We start from the raw sequence: 17,084 nt of genomic DNA on the forward strand, positions 1-17,084 counted from the left end.
CGAGGACATTGCAGCACCCCCACTGCAGCCACGTCGTTTGTCGGGGGCCTTGAAGATGGTCTCGTCACGCAGCCGCTCCCGGGGTCTTCAACGATCCCCGAGCTTCAGGCACCCGGCGTAATCCCCGAGAGCATGCAGATGCATGCTCCCCCATTTCCACCCCCAATTCCAGAATCTACGAAGATATGGGAAAATACATGCACTTGGAAGCTCGACAACGAACGCGTTTGTGGCCGACGTGGAGATTCAGAGGACATCTGGCAGCACATACGTGCCGACCATGGTCTCGATGCGCTGGCAAAGGTGGAGCCGCCACCAAGACGCACGCAGTGCAACTGGGCGGAATGCGAGTTCTCTGTAGTTCCGTCGATATATACAAGGCGAGTTTGTACTTCACATACGTGTCTACAATGAGCTCATAGCTCGGCCGACTTTGACCTAGGTCTAGGTTTATCGCGCAACCGGACGAAGGATCGTTGAAGAACAGTCAATTGAGCGGATGGACTGAGGTGACGCACCAAAAACCTATTGAATCCCGACCTCCCTTGCCACAAGGTCGAAGAGTCGGAGCGGATTGACCTGGACGTAGCGCTTACAGATGGTGCAACGCAATGTCATCTCGAAGGTCGCCTGGCTGGTGCATTCGCATCTGTGGCAAGCACCTGGGAGATGACAATGTGGTTTGGGCAACATATATCGCGCCTTAGTCTTACCAGCAGGCGTGGGGAGTCATCCTTTCCCTCGTCCAACCTTCGTATTGGTCCCTAGGGAGGGAGGAGGCATGGGTGTACGAAGACTTGCCTTGCCCCCATAGCTAAAGGCGCTCCCATGATGACCCACAAGCATATTGATCACACTAAGATGGGGTCATCTGGGTACATGTTCACCACAACGATATGAAGATCTGTAGTCGGTAATACTACAGTACTTGTCGAGAACACGGAGACCGTAACATGAAAGCGCATCCACAGCTACAGATAAATACATATAAGGTAGCGACAATACATAACGAGAACGTTCAAGGCAGAGCCGGTACACGGACCGGACAAGCACAACACCAACAGTGGTACAGAGGATCATACCGGGGAAAGCCTATCACCAAAATGCTCGGGACGTTTCTCCATGAAGTCGTCGAGACACTCCCGGAAATGGTTGCGGCCCCGTGCGCATCGATCTGACCGTATGTATTTGCCGCACATGTCGCACCACATAAATTTGTCGCCGTGGAAGCGCCAGTGCATCGCCTGGACATGCCTATCGAGGTTCGCGAACAGCAGCGACGCCCTAGAGTCGAAAGCCGCGCCCTGCGGGCAGAGTTGGCATCGTACGAGGGGGGTCGAGACGGTCGTACTGGCTTCTTTCGCCAGCTGTGGCCTGTGTTTGACCTTCCAATGCTTGAATCGGTCCTGTTGCGTACCCTCGAAGCCGCACTCGTTCCAGTCACACTTTCCGACGACCGGCGCCGGCTCCGCCTTCGCGGGGTCCACCGCGTAGTGGTCGGCACGGATGTGCGACCAAATCTCCAACGCGGTGCCTTCCCTCCCGCACTTCTCCCCTTTCCGAATCTTCCATCCACAAGTATTATCGACGGACGGAGGCGGAGGCGGTGGTGGTGGCGGATTCAACATGAGTTGGAGCACAGGTCGTGCCTTGGCCTGTGGTTGGTGAGGTGCCGGTCGGGGGCGCGTGTCGCCGTCTTCATCGGCCCCAGATCCTCGTCTCCGCTTCTGTCCGGGCGTTGACGCGGAGACATCGAGTGAATCGGCAGGCACGTAGGACTCCCAAGCCGAGCTGGTGTATGATTGTATGTGTGGCTGAGGGGGCGTGGATTGCACGAACGTATGGACGAAGGTTCCGTCCAAGATAGGTGCAGATGGTGTCGTGGTACCGGGAGCTCCTCCATCCTCCGATCTCGCACTGGACGCAGAAGCCGCAATGCTGAATGCTCTGTACCCTTGCCGGGTCTCGATCTGGTCTTCCCTCACGCTATGACGCAGAAGCCAGATCGTCAATTGCTGCATAAAGGGAAGTTCGGCCGCGCCTACGTACGGTATCTCGAATGCGGGCCTCATCGGCGCCGCGAGTGCCTGTGTTCCTGTGTAGTAGGTCGTCGTATGCGACTTATGCGCAGAGACGGGCGGCAGGGAATGAGGATGAATGCTCGGACGAGTGGTAGTGGTACCAGGGAAGCTGATGCAGCAATCGATTCAGTGAAAGTTGTCAATGAAGCGTCTGTATTGCATACCTGGTTACTGTCTCTGCGTGGTTGTCCAGCGTCACCCGAGATGACGATGCCTCAGGCTGAGGCTGCGACGAAATTGCAGGAGCCTGGTCCCCGCCTGTCCGAGCTCCCACGATAGCTCCTTCCTGTCGTTGAGGCTGCTTGCGGGCAGCACTCCGGCTAGGATCACGGATGATACATAGTCAGTGTCTGTGACGAGGGCTTAGGAGACTACAAAGCTACTCACCTCTGTCTCGGAAGCGGTACTACCTTGCGCGCCGCCGGTGCGTCCCGAGATGCAGACCGTCTGGACACCGGAGGTGGTGGTTGAGTAGGCGAAGGAGGCGAAGGTAAAGGCGATGGGGGCTGTGGAAAGTACAGCAGCGGAGGAGTGGACACGGGCGATGCTGATGATTCCGACGATGGGCTCGTCATAGTCAACGAAGGTGTGGAGAGTGACTCAGCACCAATGGACGGCGAGGGCGCGGGGTCTGTTTGGTGTACGCGCTCTACCTCGTCGTTTGAATCGCCGGTCGAGTTGAAGACGACCGGATCAGGCAAGCCCCTGGCGATGACGCGCCGTCAGTGAAGTGACCGGGTACAGAGTGTCCCAGTCTTACCTTTCGCCGATGTCAACTTCCTTCATGAACCCATCGCTATCCCAAAGATGATTGCTATCACCCGACCGGCTGTCGAAGTCGGGCTCCGGCAGCGATTCACTAGCCAACCATCAGCAGTCGGCTGTAAGATTGGACTGGGAGACATACAACTGGAACAACGCCGAGATCTCGGCAGCGTTGTTGAGCCCGAAGTCAGATATGTCGAGGTCTTGGAACATCGTCGACTTGCTGATGATGGGATTGAAGCTGATAACAATGGTAACCGGGGGGAGGGGAATCAGGTGTGGAAGGAAGGGATGCTGGATAGATGAGGGGAGTGGATGCTAGTGAGAGGCGCAAGGGAAGAGGATGCGGAGAGGTGGTCGTCGCGGGTAGAGTAGCGAGCCGTGTTTGAGTTGGCGCGTGCAAATTATATACCTCATTTCGCGCCCCGCTGAGTACGCTCTGATCCCACTCTCCCTTCCCGCCCGGCCCCGTCACTCCGCTCGCGCGAACCAGACCCAGCGAACCATTCGGAGCATTACCCTGCTCCGAACAGCCCTCTACGACAAGCTCGCCCGTCAGAGCCCCTCGCTCTCGCCCCAGAGACGACATGCGCGACTGCCCGCATCGAGACCAAGGCATATCCGGATTTGGGAACTGCGCACAGACCCCCAGCACCGACGGCCTCGTGCCGCGACTTCCTCAGCCATCGGCCGCCAGCCTGCCCTCGATATCTGAGCTATCTCGCAACTCCGGACTCGACGACGACCAGTTTTGGGGTCTCTGCTGCCCGAGGTCGACGACAATCCCTCCCACGTTCCAGTGGCTTCGGTGAGAGGGTACCACTCGGCAGCAGCCGAGCAGTCGTTCCATCCTATGGCTCTTCCAGCAAGCCTCGTCCTCCCAAGAGGCGGTTAGGTCGTATACGCAGTCTCTGAAGCCGAATATCAGTCCATAGTCACATCCGAACGAGCTTGGCGCACTAAAATTTCTGTCCCCACCTCGAGTGGCTCACTCTCTACCGCCACCTTCACGCACCCTGAACGCTCCTACGTTGTTTCCTGTGTCTTCTGCCACTCCGGGAAGCGGCGCATCGATATAGTAAGCGAGATGCCTGCTCATTGTGCGACATAATCAACTTACACGTCGTGCAACTGACATAGGCGTGGCACTCACTTTCGAACCATCGACGGACAACCCCTTTGCATCATGACATTGTCCCTCTCAAGACCATTGGCGACGATAAACCTGGAGCTACAAGACGGATCTATGGCCTAAACGCCATTGCGAGCATGTCGTGAACCATCAGCCACTATCCGGTCTTCCTTTGCGCCTACCTCCGATGTCCAGGGGACGTCTCCAACGGTTTCGCACCGTGATCAGGCTGTCCGGGATTGTCGAACACACCAACCCGTCGCGAAATGATCCCTCCTACCGGCTCTTTGGCGTCATGCCGATGCTCGCCTTCGTCGTCTTACTGCGCCAAGTTACCTTGATGTTACACAACGACAAGAATCTCGCCGTCTGCCTCTGGACGCTGCGTCGCTCACCTATGGGGACACGTCCAACGGACGAACGTCGGTACGTCCTCGTCATCAATGGCTTCTCATCTTTCTGAATACAACATACCCACAGGGCCACTTCCTCAAATCTACTCTCTAAGGACTGTGACGTGAGTTCGATAGTCGATTCTCAGCTCCTCCATGTCGACCGACATACTTACTCACCTTTACCCAGGTTGGCAGGCAATGGGACGCAGACAATGATCCACGGTACACCTTCACGCACGAAAAACTGCACTGTAGTGGACCGTTACTGCGGTTTGATGCTTGCTGGCGGATGCTTTGCCCTGTCCTGGCGAAAGAGGCCGTGAACGTCAGGCATCTCGACAAACCTATGATCTTCGCATGAAACAGCCTTCACGGCTCCACGTACCAGTGACGAGGGGCTCGTAACGCGTGACGAGAACCTGAATGTGAGCATCATACCCCTTCAAAGAGGACTCATTTACCATCTGCTCACGGACCTGCACAGATTCCGTGAATGGTCAACGTACGGAACGACCATTTTCGGACTTCCAACAATGCACATCGCGACGACGTTAAGGAGTTTGTCCATCCTCCGCATGTCATACTGTTCAGTAAACATGCGGAGTTCTATTGGTCGCCCGTAAACCTCGTCCCGTATGCCTGACGAAAGTGGTCAAGACGTCACGGTCCTTGATTCTGGCTCCCCGCGAACACAGTTGGATCTGTACTTCGGTGCAGGCACAAGAACGCTCCGCTTCCACTCAACTTCAAGCATCGCTCGCCCCACCAAAGTACCACAGCGCATGCAGGATCGCTTCCTAGGACACTGCGTGTACTTCATCCAGTAGTCTCTTTCGTATGCAACAAACCTCCGGATGCGCACCGCTCGGAAGGCGTCTCCTGGCCGGCGACATGCCTCTTCGTGGGGACTCGTGTCGTCAACCTACGGATGTTAACCTCCTCGACACGGTCTTCTCTAGGCACGAGGGTTAGCATGGGACGACAAGGCAAAGGAACGCCTGGCCGACGACGTACTTGTAGAACGAACCTGCGAACCTGGAATGAAGCCCTCGTTCACCGAGTGCCTTGTGGGACGGAACACCTTCTGCGCGATCCGGACAAGGAAAAGACACGCATAGACGGCGGCGAATCTCTAAAACAAACCATCAGCCTCGAAATAGATAGCGGGATTTTCGCGGTATCCGCAGCGTACTCAAGCTCCAACACCGAAACGTTGCCGCAAGCCCTCAAAGCTCTTTCTATATTCACGAATCGACTCACGGGCCTCAAGTATACCGCCCATCGGGCGATTCCGCCACTCAATGTCGAAGGCCTCACCTTCGATGGCAGAGACAGGCCTGGTTCCAATCGTGACAGACAAATCAACCACTTAGGCGAGATGACTGTAAATGGTTCTGGGGCAATCCTCACCGCGCGCACCAGAACCGCAAGTGCGAGCACTGTGGCACGGAGAACGAAGCCCGACCCTGGTCCGCGGTAGCGAAGGATTGCCGCAGGCTGATGCGTAGGCCTCTCTTCGCGCGTCTCGTGATCACGCACGAAACAGCCAGAGGCCATTGATCGAAGGGCATATGTCGAAGGGCGTATCAATATCTCCGCCACAACCTCTATGGACGTCGGATCCTTAGGGCGGGCTTTCCGTCCATGGAGGCGGGTGACGCACCGGCGGGACGTATACATCCAGAAAGCTCACCGGAGACGTGACCCAATGAATCAAGGCGCAGCATGCGCATTTTATGGGTGAAAGAGTCGGCATATTACCTACATTAACTAAGCCGATAATACGTTGGGTTAATTTACAATGAATCACGCCGCATCACGGCTGCAAAACAAGGTGAACATTATGAACACATTCTATATAAACTTACCATATGTCCAAGAGTATCTCACAAGCCTCATGCTGAACACAATTAAAATGAACCCCAGGTATAGCTGGCATGAGGCAGCCACTTGCATATGAGGATCATCTTGATTTCATTCTGAATGTCTCCAGTATGAAATCACAATGTAACACTAGGAGTCATTCAGAGGCCACTTAAGTCTTACTGGGGTAATATTCAAAATGACCCCCTGAGTAAGCCCAGACTGAGGCTCACATGTATCAATGTATGGAGATCAAAATGAGCACAAAAGTATAGTATGGATAATGCAGCCACTTACATATGATCATTACTTGGGCCTCAAATCGAATATCCTATGATAGCTCACATGTATGTAGTGGTGGCATGATGAGTATTCTTTGGAAATCAATCAGATGGACTCATAGTAATCACAAAATGAAATAGCCCTTCATATCTGGTCCAGACTTGAACCAGCCTACATTTTCCAATCATTCAACAAAATCAGTACACCCAACCTATGTGGTCTATTCAGCACAGTCAACTTGTATACTCTGTTCAGCTAAATCAGCACAATCAGTACAACCAGCCTATGCAGTCTTTTCAGCACAAACAACCTGTACACTCTATTCAACAAAATCAGCACAATCAGTACAACCAGCCTAAGTGGTTTCTTCAGTACAAACAACCTGTATACCCTATTCAACAAAATCAGCACAATCAGTACAGACAGCCTGTATACCCTATTCAACAAAATCAGTACAACCAGCCTATGTACTTTGTTCATCACAATCATGCAATCATATAAATTCAGTACAGCCAGCCTATGTAGTCTATCCAATACAATCCACCGGATTCAGTACAGCTAGCCTATGTACTCAATTCAACACAATCCATGAAACTCAGTGAAGTCAATCCATTATGGAAATCAACAAAATCAATAGAATCAACGAAACTTAGTGCAGACCATGACAGATCGCCGTCCGGTGGACCGACCTTCATACAAAAACTGCGACCTTCACGAATCTACCTTCAGTGGCCCGCCACGGCATCTATCGCGGGGGCTCTTGACGGATGTCGGGGGACGTCGCAATCGGCAATGCGACAGATCGACAAGCGAAACAGCAGGCCAAACGGTCATCACGAGGCGGTATTGCACTGATGGGCGAGGGCGACGTATCGTGGCGAACCCCATGGAAAGATGGTGAGTGGTCAGTGATAGTCATGCATAAACGGTCATTACTCACTATGCCGCGTTATCGCCGACTGGTATACGCCGTCCTGCGCAAAACTCATGTTGACTGAGTTTAGATGGCTCGGAGGGGCCGTGGAGATGGCGAGCACTGGGTCAGTGACAGCCATAAATGCTGACCTGCGACCGTACGCGAGCCTGATGTTGGTGCCATCTGTTGTTTTCCTAGCTACCGCTATGCCGAAGCCGGGACATGTCTACCGAAGCAAACAACGAAGATAAGTAATGGACCGCTTGCGAGAGAGTCGCGTACTTTACTTACTCGTCCGTCGTGTTACCGCAGACGCGAGCGACAGATGCGGGCTCGGCCACCTCATCAAATCTGTGTATTGAGAACGTGCGCAGGACCTCACAGCCTGCCTGCAACCTCGGCGCGGCTGCCCGATGTGGAAGGATTGAAGCGGGCGAGCGGACGTCGACAGGCAGGGTGTACGATCAGGGCAGGCGATGCACCGTAGACACCGCAGCGGGAGAGCGGACCAGAGACCGCAAGCGCCCGCGCCGACGCACACAAAGGGAGAGGGGCGACAGGGTGTATACCAAACAACGTAAACAAGTGCCATGCGAATTCATTGACGCGATCCACATCCGACCCTTGCCCAAGACGCCGTCTTCGTCGCTCTTCAACTCCCCGTTTTCCGCATTCGCACTGTCGGTGGCACCGTTCTCTGCGGCCGCCGACTCCGGAGCACGCAGATGGTGCTTCTTCATCGCGCCGCGCATGTTCCGGAAGATCGTCGTCGCGCGCATGCCCGCGAGCACGATCCGCAGGTCGCCAGTCTTCGCGGTGACCTTCCCCGGGAAGATCTGCTCCGGCGGGAAGTGCAGTGGCAGCCCACATGGGGTGATCGCGACTAGGACGAGCGAGGCGATGTACAGCGTGAGAGCTGCGTAGAATAGGCCCAGCGGGACGGTCGAGGGCACGTACACGCCGATGGCGCAAGCTCGGTGGACGGCAGGATGGATGTGGCGGACAGGAAGGCAGACGCAACGGACGCCACTGGCACTGGCAGGGCAGACAAGTGTATCATGGAATCCCAGCTCAGTCACATCTAGGGCGAGGTATGATATATGAGTACCGAGACGACTTCACAACTTTCTACGACGCACCGTGTGCCAGAAATCCTCTCCGTTGACCGGAGTCCCATCGACCTGTACCCTTACCCGCCTCGGTACAGACCCGTCACAGCGGTACGGGTGCTCCTTCTCTTTTCCCATCCTAGGCCTGGCCGCATCCGCATCCTGAGTCGCCTTGCACCAGGGTCGTGAACGGTCCTCACGCTCGTTCCGGAGTCGCTCGTTCCGGAGTGGCTCGGGGTAGAGCTCTAGAGGGCGAGCGGCCATCGAGACTCGATGCACGAGATGCCTGGAGCGCCGCCGTGGTGCTACTAGCTGAATCGTGGCAGAGGACTAGCTAACGCGTTGAGGCTGTGCGCGCGAGGGCCGTTGTGATGTTCAATCGGGCGACCGTGTTGCAGTCATGGGCGTATTGTCGAGAACAGGGAAGCGCCGGGGCCACTCGAGGCCAATTGTGCTCGTTTTTGGTTCCTCGTACAAGCTCAGAGTCATATCGTACGCAATTGATTGATTCGCGAGCATCACTGGAGCACTGGGTTCACTACTTGTACATACATCGCACGCATAACATACATTCACCCGGCCACCCGGCGACGAGCACACTACTGCGTCGACGCGAACGCGTCTGATGCAAAGACCACCGGCCTCGACCCCGCCAAACCGACGGCCATCGTTTCAGAGCGGCGTATGAGCCAGAATAGGGTTGACGAGGTGGCTCACAGCGCGTCCCTCCACTTCCTTGCGCACAAACAAGGTAATGACCCAGCTACCTGGAGTCTACAAGCTCCGATTCAGAGATTGTATATGATTATGCAGCAAACACACACGTACCGCCATCTTGACGATGTATACTTCCTTGGCCTCCCTGAACTTCGCCGGACTGCATTCTATGTATTCTGCCGCCAATCGTCAGCTGGGGCGCGACCGAAATGAGGTGCACGTACCGCAGGCCCTGCGACTCATCATATCCCAGAATTGTTCGTCCGATTGAAATGAAAGCCGTATCGTTCCCTGTACAGCGCTACCGTTGAGCGACGCGGGGTTCGCGCCGAGATCATCGTCGTGCTGAGGACCGACACCGCTGTCGTTCTCCTTAGTGGCGCCTTCTGCAGCAGCGCGTTGTCCTTCGGCAGCGTCTCTGCCCACACCTACTCCATCGCCCCGGGCAGTGTTGCCTCCAGCGTGGGGAGTGGCTGGCTCTGGGTTGTAAGGAAACGGCTCAAATTCCGAGGATGGCGTGGTTGTAAAGACGGCCAAGGCGGCGGCACCGTCAAGGGTAAGGCGGCGCTGCAAACAGCCGGTGCAATAATCATCAGAAGTTGAGATACAGGAAATAAGGTCACCACTCACTACTTTCGCCAATACCTCCAGGTGGACCTGAGTACTGGTGGGCACAGATGAGGGATCTAGCCTTTGATTTGTCAAGACGATATCGTAGTTTGATAAGTCTATATCGGTGAGAGCTTGAGCCATGTTGAGGAAGAGAAGAGAGTGTTGTGAGTATGACACCGCGACAAACGGCCTTGCTTTATAGTTCGGCGCACCTAGAGACGCGCACGCCTTCGGGTATGCTTGTCCATTGTGCGGGCTTAGACAAACGTCCGTGGCCATGTGGTGTACAATTGACCTGCAGGAGGAAGATACACGTTAGCATACACGTTAGCATACACGTTGGCATACACGTTAGCATGCCACGTCATTGAAAGCAGACGTGGACCTTCGTCAACATGTACAGCAGAAAGAAATCGACTATTGCTGGCACCTTCAAGTCGACTAGGAGGCTGAGTTCCCGCGTCACCTCTAGGGGTAAGGTGGGCCCAGGTACGATCGTACGTACCAATGGAGACATCCGTCCGGGCTCTGCGCCGAGTGGCAGACAAAGAAGTGCTTGTTGTGATATACACGTATACACGTATACGTGCACAGACCGTACACGTACACGTCAGCCTAGGAGAGGGTCTTCTTTAATCGTAGCATCTCCCTTCTTGAAAGGTAGCATCTCCTCGTAGCTGAACCATGGCGGCGTACATTGCTAGCGTTTGGGCGACACTTTGGCGTCACGTTTTTTCTTTGCGGTATAACGCACAGGCTCGTTCCGTGTGCTGCACACCCGAAGTCTTGGACAGCTTACCCAGGTCTGTCCCTCTGTTCTCAGACGGACAGGTTTCCGCATACTGAAAGTCGGCTCAATTTGATCAGCGGCACTTCTATCCTCTTCTCGAGCAATGTGTTGGACTCAAGAGTCATCGAGAACTTAGACATACCGTATGGCGAGCCCGACACACTCATGCCTGCAGTGTTGTACTTCGTAGAACTGGCTGAAGGCGATTGTACGTTACCACGCCTTCCACAGCTCCTCGCTGAGTTCCATCTCTACAGCTGTTGTTGTCATCCAGCCAGTCATGCTAGACACGAGAATGCTTGACACTCACCAAGTTGGCATGATGGTCACTAAGGACTCGACGGTCTGCGCGATTGAGGTGCGAGCGCGCGATACATCCTTGAATTGTGGCAGCAGTCTAATCCTCGTCAGCAGAAGAAAACGATGATCAGAATTGCTGTGGATAAGCGGTGCTATCAGGTGCAACTGCCAACGAAAGAAGAGTTCCTGGAATTGCTGTACTGGTTTTCGCGCAGTCGCCTGCGCATCGAGAAGCGACGCCACATCCTGCGCGAGCGGTTGGAAGCACTTGGCCAGGCACTTCAGGCGCACTAGCATATTGTAAATATCGATGTAACATGACGGAATGAACGACTCTCCTGGATTTGGAAGCGGAGATCTTGACCAACCTGGCAGTCAAACAAACGTACAACGACGCACGTAGAGCTCGAAAGCTTAACGGCGATGGACACGCCGAGCCATTATACCGCATCGACAGCAGAACGATAGTTAGCGAAGGACGAGTTACGAGGTAATGAAAGGGGAAGTAAAGAAAAGGGAACGAACATGTCTGCGACGTACCTCAGCAGCCGTTGGGAATGCGGGGACGAACTGCCGCCATCATGCATCGTGGTTATGACCGATCGAGTTGGCGGGTCGGCCCATGCTCCGTCGACATGGCCTACGCCTGAACTATCCTGTACCATGTCAGTCAGCCCTCTCAAACCGTCCGCGTGTAGAACGCGCCCTCGCGCTTCTTCGTGCTTTTGAAGGTCGTGAGCGAGTCTGCATCATCCGGTCCGCGCTGGAGAATTCGCCGTCGGGGCTCGTCAGCACGGAGGGGGTGCGCAAGGCTCGAGCGCGTGAACCCGATGAGCGACGCGCACTGTGTGTAAGTCTCCGGGAGCAGGACTCGGAGGTACAGCTCGACTGAGCATAGAGCATAGAGCGGAGGAGTTGGGCCTGGTCGTAGAGCATCTTCTCGAGATGCGGCACATGCCACCGCTCGTCGACCGAGTACCGCGCCGCCGACCCAGCCACCGACGTGGTCGTGCACACCACCCGCATTTACCTTCCCTATCGTAAACGCTGCCTTCTCCACCGTCTGCTGTCTTCGCCGGGTGGTCCGTCTCGACCTCTAAGTCTGCAGCTTCGTGCGGCTCTGCGTCCAAGTAGCCCCAAACCTTCCACGTTCGGTGATTTGGTAGTGGTGCCGGCACTTGACGCGAACTTGGTGTCGGAGGGACGCCGCTCAGCAGCGGCGAAGCGCGTGAGGAACCCGGTCGTGGTCGCCACTTGCGGGAACTTCGCCCGAACCCGCCGTGCGTGCTGTCTAGCTGCTCAATCACTTGCTTGCGGATCGCCTGAAGTCGGGACACGTAATCTTCCGCCTGAATCTCTGTGTCGTGACGACTCGGCGCTCGTCGCCGTTGCGTAGTGTCGTACTCGCGATACTTACTTGTAGTGGAAAGTGTCACGACGTCCTATACAAGCTATGTTCCCCGTGCCCGCGTCCGCGTCCGATCAGCACCGCCTCGTCGAGGCTCTGCTAGTGCACCTTGTACCGGGTCGCGCCTGTCTCTGGGTTGATCAACGTCAGCGCAGTATGGCAGCGTGCAAGTGCAGGGTAGAACCCGTTTCACAGCCTCGCGTGGATCGTGCACTTGCTCTCCTCTGCGTACATCGCAGCTGCGCTGTCCGCACTGATCTCCGAGTCCCAGAAGTGGGATAACGCACCCTCCGCAAGAATGACCTTGTCCGCAGCGAGGGCACCCGGTATGTCCTCCGTCGAGCTCGTACGGGTCTTCCTAACACCGAGTGTCCCAGGGCTCTGCGTTGCCGACGAGCGGTGCTCGTCTTCCTCTCCAGGTCGCCTGACCTTCGTTGCGGAGCGGTCGTTGCGCTCGGTGCTCGGTGAAGTATTTGAGGAGCTTACCACGCGTAGGACGCGTCAATCACAGTGTCGTGGCCTGGCGCGGGAGAGACCAGCTCGCCTTGGATTTCTTGGCTAGAGTCCCTCGCCTGCTCCCCCGGCGAAGCTATGTAGCTGCCTGCGCCTGCCGCCGATGCTCGTCTGATGTAGTCTAGAGTTGTTGTAACTTATATAGGAAAGCGAGAGAGGATCGAAAGCGGGTACTTAGCTGTAGCTGGGCTTTTGAGACGACCGACGAAGTGAGGAGAGCGATGCGCGCCTAATCTCCTCCTGCGCGCGTCCTCTTCTAGTTAGAATAACGATTACTATGCAGGCACTCGAGGAGCTTGGCGGTCCTTCGTGCACGGCGTCGGATCCATTCGCGTTGTGTGCGCCTTGATTGACGAGAACGGGGTTTGCCATCCCGGAGACTACGCCGGTGTACTTAAGCTTATACTACTATGGCATATACACATAATACACATACGCGCATTGCACTCTCCCGGCCCGCACACAGACATTTTCAGTTTTCATGAATTCGAAAACGATGCAATTTGCAGGCTCTACAGGTATTGCCAGTACTAAACGCAGCAACAAAAGGTGAGTGTTTCTGCATGGATCGCGATCGACAAGCAGGCCTACACTGACCTAACCACGGAGTCCGCGCTCGGACAGTTGCATCTTGATATCAGCCAGGATACTCATTACCTCGTACATATCGGCCTGAACGCATGATATCCGGCACGTCAGGCTGTCCAGGCGCTATCAACGTCAAGATAAGCGCATGAATACTACGCGACGCGTACAACAATTCTGACCTCGTAGACAGTGACCAAGTCTGCGGCCCAAGCAGCCTGCGCGACATCGTGCGACGGACCAACACCAGGGGCTGAAATTGGAACTGTGCCGGACGACCGGGGATAGGAAAGGTACGACGCTGCGTCGGGCATTGCTGATCCAGTCGCAACCGTGACGGTCCCGCACGCAGTGTCTGCACTACCACTGCTGGCGACGACCTCAGGCTCTTGATTTCGGTCGGACATGCTGTTGAGATGCCGTTGTTTGCTGCAGCTCATACGTGATACTGCAAAAGACACCTACATGTAGTCGTCGCTCGTCGGCACAGAACAGGGAGACAAGCATCTGCGCTTTGACTTCGGTTGATCGCGCATGTTCACAGTGCTCATTGGACTATAGTCACATCGAGGGGAGTGTGGATCCGGAGCTGATTGACCTCCTTCGTCAAACGCATCATCCGTCTCCCGGTAACGCTTTTTGATCAGTTGACTTTCATCCCTACTATACGGCAATGTCAATAAACCCATGCCATTCAACGGAACTGGCACGTACCGCTCCACTGACGAAAATGGCGTTCTTGCAGGCTTGAAACCCAACATGGTGTTCGGTGCCGCGGTCTGTACTGGCTCCAGCGAGGGCTTTGTTGTACGCGTTGCGTAGAGAGGGGGTGCGATCGCGAGAAACTTTAAGACTTGGGAACAATACGGCCTGCAATAAGCACCAGCCACATGGCACATACATATGCATCAGGACGAGATGTCACCGCGCATTGTCCATGGCAATGCGCTGACGTGTAGCATTCGCCGACCTGAAGGAAGGCTTGTATTGTCAGTGAGAACAAAAGCAAAAACCAAAACACAGCCTCGCCATATCTAGTACGCTCCGGAACGACTCAGTTCCATGCGCGAGGCGCGCTGGTATGGCTGCATGCGACCCCCCTGAGTCTGCGTGTACATGTTGAGCCACTCGGAGGATGCGCGGTCAGTATCAGTCTCAGACGCACAGCCAGACTCGTGCGCGTTTGACACCTCGGATACGGCCCCGGCATTGACTCATACCATTATAATGACATAGCTTTCTCCAAGGTGTACGCGTCGATGTAGTGTACTGTCCCCACGCCACATACTGTCTCCATGCCGCCTACTGTCCACGCCGCATACGTACCATGCGCCCGATCGTCGCGAGTGCCAACATAAGTCCCTATCGCCGCAAGTTGCTCGGCCCCGCTTCCGCGTTTTCAGGTTCCTCTTCAAGCGCACTGTCTGATATCAGACTGGGCCAAACGATAGGTCGCAGACCCATATCCCTGATGTGTAGCTGTCAGACGTGGTTACGCATGTCAAGAAATAGTACACCCTCACCGCAAGAAGTCGGACTCGATGCTGAAGTCGTAAGGCTTAGAGACGACGCGCAATTCTTGTTTCTGGATGCTTGAAAGCCGACCATACCAATGCGGGTCATAGGCGTTGATCGGTAGTCCCTTGACGGCCGGTTGGTTGTCGTCGATTGCGACTGGATCAGAGGCTACGCGGCGACCGGGCAAGGCACCGCGCGTCACCGGCAGGCCTGGTGGAGCCCTGTATCTTTCGTATGCAGCATCGAAGACACCCATAAACCGAGAGATTTGCGATTGTCTCCACGGCTTAAGCAGCACACGGAACTGTCCTGGGGTACTGTCAGGCTCGTCCGAGCTCATGCCGTTGGGACCAAGAATTCTCAAGAATTCTTGATGAGGGAGCAGCTGGTCGTACATTAGACAAGAGGCGAGTCGCCGTTGAAATTTCTATGCTCATGACTTAGGTATCATGCAACCCATGATACTGAGACACTCACGTTCTGCTTCCGCTGCAGGCGACTGTGCTGCCATTTCTTCGCAAGGACGGCTTCCGGGGTCGGTTTCAACAGTTGCTCCTCGTACTTCTTGATTAGCCCCCGCAAGTGGGACCTAAACGCCGCCGATATCTCTGACCTCTTCTTACACTGGTATTGCTTGCATTCTAGGAAATTGTCAGTAAACACCTCCGTTGCGGACTTGTTCCATTTGTTGGCCGCCGTGCCCTTCAAGTCTAGTTTGAACTTCTTCGCAGTACAACAGCGGCCTTCTTGGAAGCCTTCAAGCTCTTCCGGTGTCGCGACTGATCGACGCCGGATACGGGAGTCACGCGTCTCGCGCTTCATGAGCACACGGGTGTGGCTCCGAACATCAGACTGACAACGAGTTAAGCTAACTTTGTGGGATTGAAGTATGAGGAATCGCACCGCGAGTTCCGTTGCATCCGCAGGTCGGCGCTTAGGAAATCCATACTTCTTGGGTCGCTTGAGTGGCAGACTCGGTTCGTCGCTTTCATCGTCAGCATCCGAGTCATTCTCTGCTCTGCCTTTTCCTTTTCCTTTTCCAAGCTTGCTCGTTAGTACTTCTCTTATCGCCTTGACCTCCCCGTGAATGGCGCCCATCTCCTTGTCGATCCGGTGAATGTCGTCTCGAGACGCAGGTATGACCTACGCGCAGACGTTAATCAACGACGCTCGGGAATCGCGTTCACACTCACAGTACGACCGCCCCAGGTGTGCCCTCCTGAAGGCTCGGGCCTATGGATTTCAGCGCTGTCTGGGTCGACACCGTTCTGCTGTGCAGGACGGGCGTCGACTTGGTTGGGCGCGTCTTGAGTAACTGAGGGACTCTGTGTGCGCCTCGCCTCTGGGCCGGGGAATTCACTGACTGGTTCTTCTCGGCTGCATCCGAGGTCCTCGTCGGCCATCTGGACGTCTTGCGTGGATGCAGCGGCATGGCCGTCTGGGATGCCTTCCGCAACATCGGGGACGATCTCGTTTTCCATGACATCACGGTTGATAGGCATCTGGCGATCCGAACCCATATCCACGTCTTCGTCAGTCACTGGAGGACCGCGCTGCTGTCTCGCAAGGAGTCGGTCAATGTCGCGCGGTGTGTTCCGTTCCGATAGTAGGAGGTCGCCAGCGCCCGTAGCTGCCGCTCGACCTGGAGGCCCAATCATTGCGTCATCCGGTGTACGGGCGGTCGGTTCGAGGAAACTGTCAAAATGCGGGCTGTTGAATGCGGGCTTCCGGGGACGTGGTGGCACATCATCGCCCTGCGCGGGAGGGATACATCGACATCGGAGCCCGGTGCGTGCTGGGTCTGGTGAACCGTATTCACGGAAGACGAGCCGAACGCTGTAGGCCCCGGTATTATCCGGAGCCTGAGGCTGAAGGAGACGACCCCGATACGCGGCTAATCGACGAGGTAATCCCATCCAACAACGAAATAGCTCGGTTCCGGCGATTGAGGCTCGGCCTCTCCGGTGAGATAGTACCTCCTGCGGACGTTTGGTGGCGGTTATGGCCAGATTCCCGAGAGGATTCGAGCGGGGTGTTCAGGAAATGAGGACCGGGGACCATCCCTCCAGGTGTCGGCTGGCGAATGCGCCGTGCGCCG

The 17,084-nt window shown here is 55.5% G+C and overlaps 6 protein-coding genes across 6 annotated transcripts; 1 reads left to right on the forward strand and 5 right to left on the reverse strand.

Annotated features, from left to right (window-relative positions):
* Positions 1 to 851: 851 nt before the first annotated feature.
* B0H18DRAFT_1156074 (uncharacterized protein) lies at positions 852 to 3,059 on the reverse strand (the record flags this gene model as incomplete). Its single annotated transcript, XM_048035773.1, has 7 exons — positions 852 to 971; positions 1,083 to 1,986; positions 2,050 to 2,190; positions 2,246 to 2,401; positions 2,469 to 2,786; positions 2,842 to 2,940; positions 2,989 to 3,059. The coding sequence occupies 7 exons, from the start codon at positions 3,057 to 3,059 to the stop codon at positions 852 to 854; spliced, it is 1,809 nt and encodes a 602-aa protein (XP_047885566.1).
* Positions 3,060 to 4,165: 1,106 nt separating this feature from the next.
* B0H18DRAFT_960896 (uncharacterized protein) lies at positions 4,166 to 4,734 on the forward strand (the record flags this gene model as incomplete). The annotated part of the gene is made up of 3 exons (XM_048043002.1): positions 4,166 to 4,404; positions 4,459 to 4,495; positions 4,561 to 4,734. The coding sequence occupies 3 exons, from the start codon at positions 4,166 to 4,168 to the stop codon at positions 4,732 to 4,734; spliced, it is 450 nt and encodes a 149-aa protein (XP_047885567.1).
* A 2,197-nt stretch (positions 4,735 to 6,931) lies between these two features.
* Positions 6,932 to 8,494, reverse strand: B0H18DRAFT_960897 (uncharacterized protein; the record flags this gene model as incomplete). Its single annotated transcript, XM_048043003.1, has 4 exons — positions 6,932 to 6,954; positions 7,459 to 7,660; positions 7,974 to 8,350; positions 8,392 to 8,494. The coding sequence occupies 4 exons, from the start codon at positions 8,492 to 8,494 to the stop codon at positions 6,932 to 6,934; spliced, it is 705 nt and encodes a 234-aa protein (XP_047885568.1).
* Positions 8,495 to 9,215: 721 nt separating this feature from the next.
* On the reverse strand, positions 9,216 to 10,013 carry B0H18DRAFT_1126939 (uncharacterized protein; the record flags this gene model as incomplete). The annotated part of the gene is made up of 4 exons (XM_048035235.1): positions 9,216 to 9,317; positions 9,372 to 9,436; positions 9,485 to 9,827; positions 9,891 to 10,013. 4 exons carry the CDS (start codon positions 10,011 to 10,013, stop codon positions 9,216 to 9,218), a joined length of 633 nt encoding a protein of 210 aa, XP_047885569.1.
* A 1,628-nt stretch (positions 10,014 to 11,641) lies between these two features.
* On the reverse strand, positions 11,642 to 13,875 carry B0H18DRAFT_1126941 (uncharacterized protein; the record flags this gene model as incomplete). The annotated part of the gene is made up of 6 exons (XM_048035236.1): positions 11,642 to 11,850; positions 11,993 to 12,284; positions 12,486 to 12,501; positions 12,564 to 12,851; positions 13,548 to 13,594; positions 13,651 to 13,875. 6 exons carry the CDS (start codon positions 13,873 to 13,875, stop codon positions 11,642 to 11,644), a joined length of 1,077 nt encoding a protein of 358 aa, XP_047885570.1.
* A 1,136-nt stretch (positions 13,876 to 15,011) lies between these two features.
* B0H18DRAFT_834750 (uncharacterized protein) lies at positions 15,012 to 15,760 on the reverse strand (the record flags this gene model as incomplete). The annotated part of the gene is made up of 2 exons (XM_048039435.1): positions 15,012 to 15,413; positions 15,464 to 15,760. Coding segments are annotated over 2 exons (699 nt in total), but the record flags the coding sequence as incomplete, so codon positions are not given.
* Between the last annotated feature and the right edge of the window lie 1,324 nt (positions 15,761 to 17,084).

Source organism: Fomitopsis serialis (assembly GCF_022376445.1).
Source record: "Fomitopsis serialis strain Sig1Antser10 chromosome Unknown B0H18scaffold_225, whole genome shotgun sequence".
NCBI classification, from domain to species: domain Eukaryota; kingdom Fungi; phylum Basidiomycota; class Agaricomycetes; order Polyporales; family Fomitopsidaceae; genus Fomitopsis; species Fomitopsis serialis.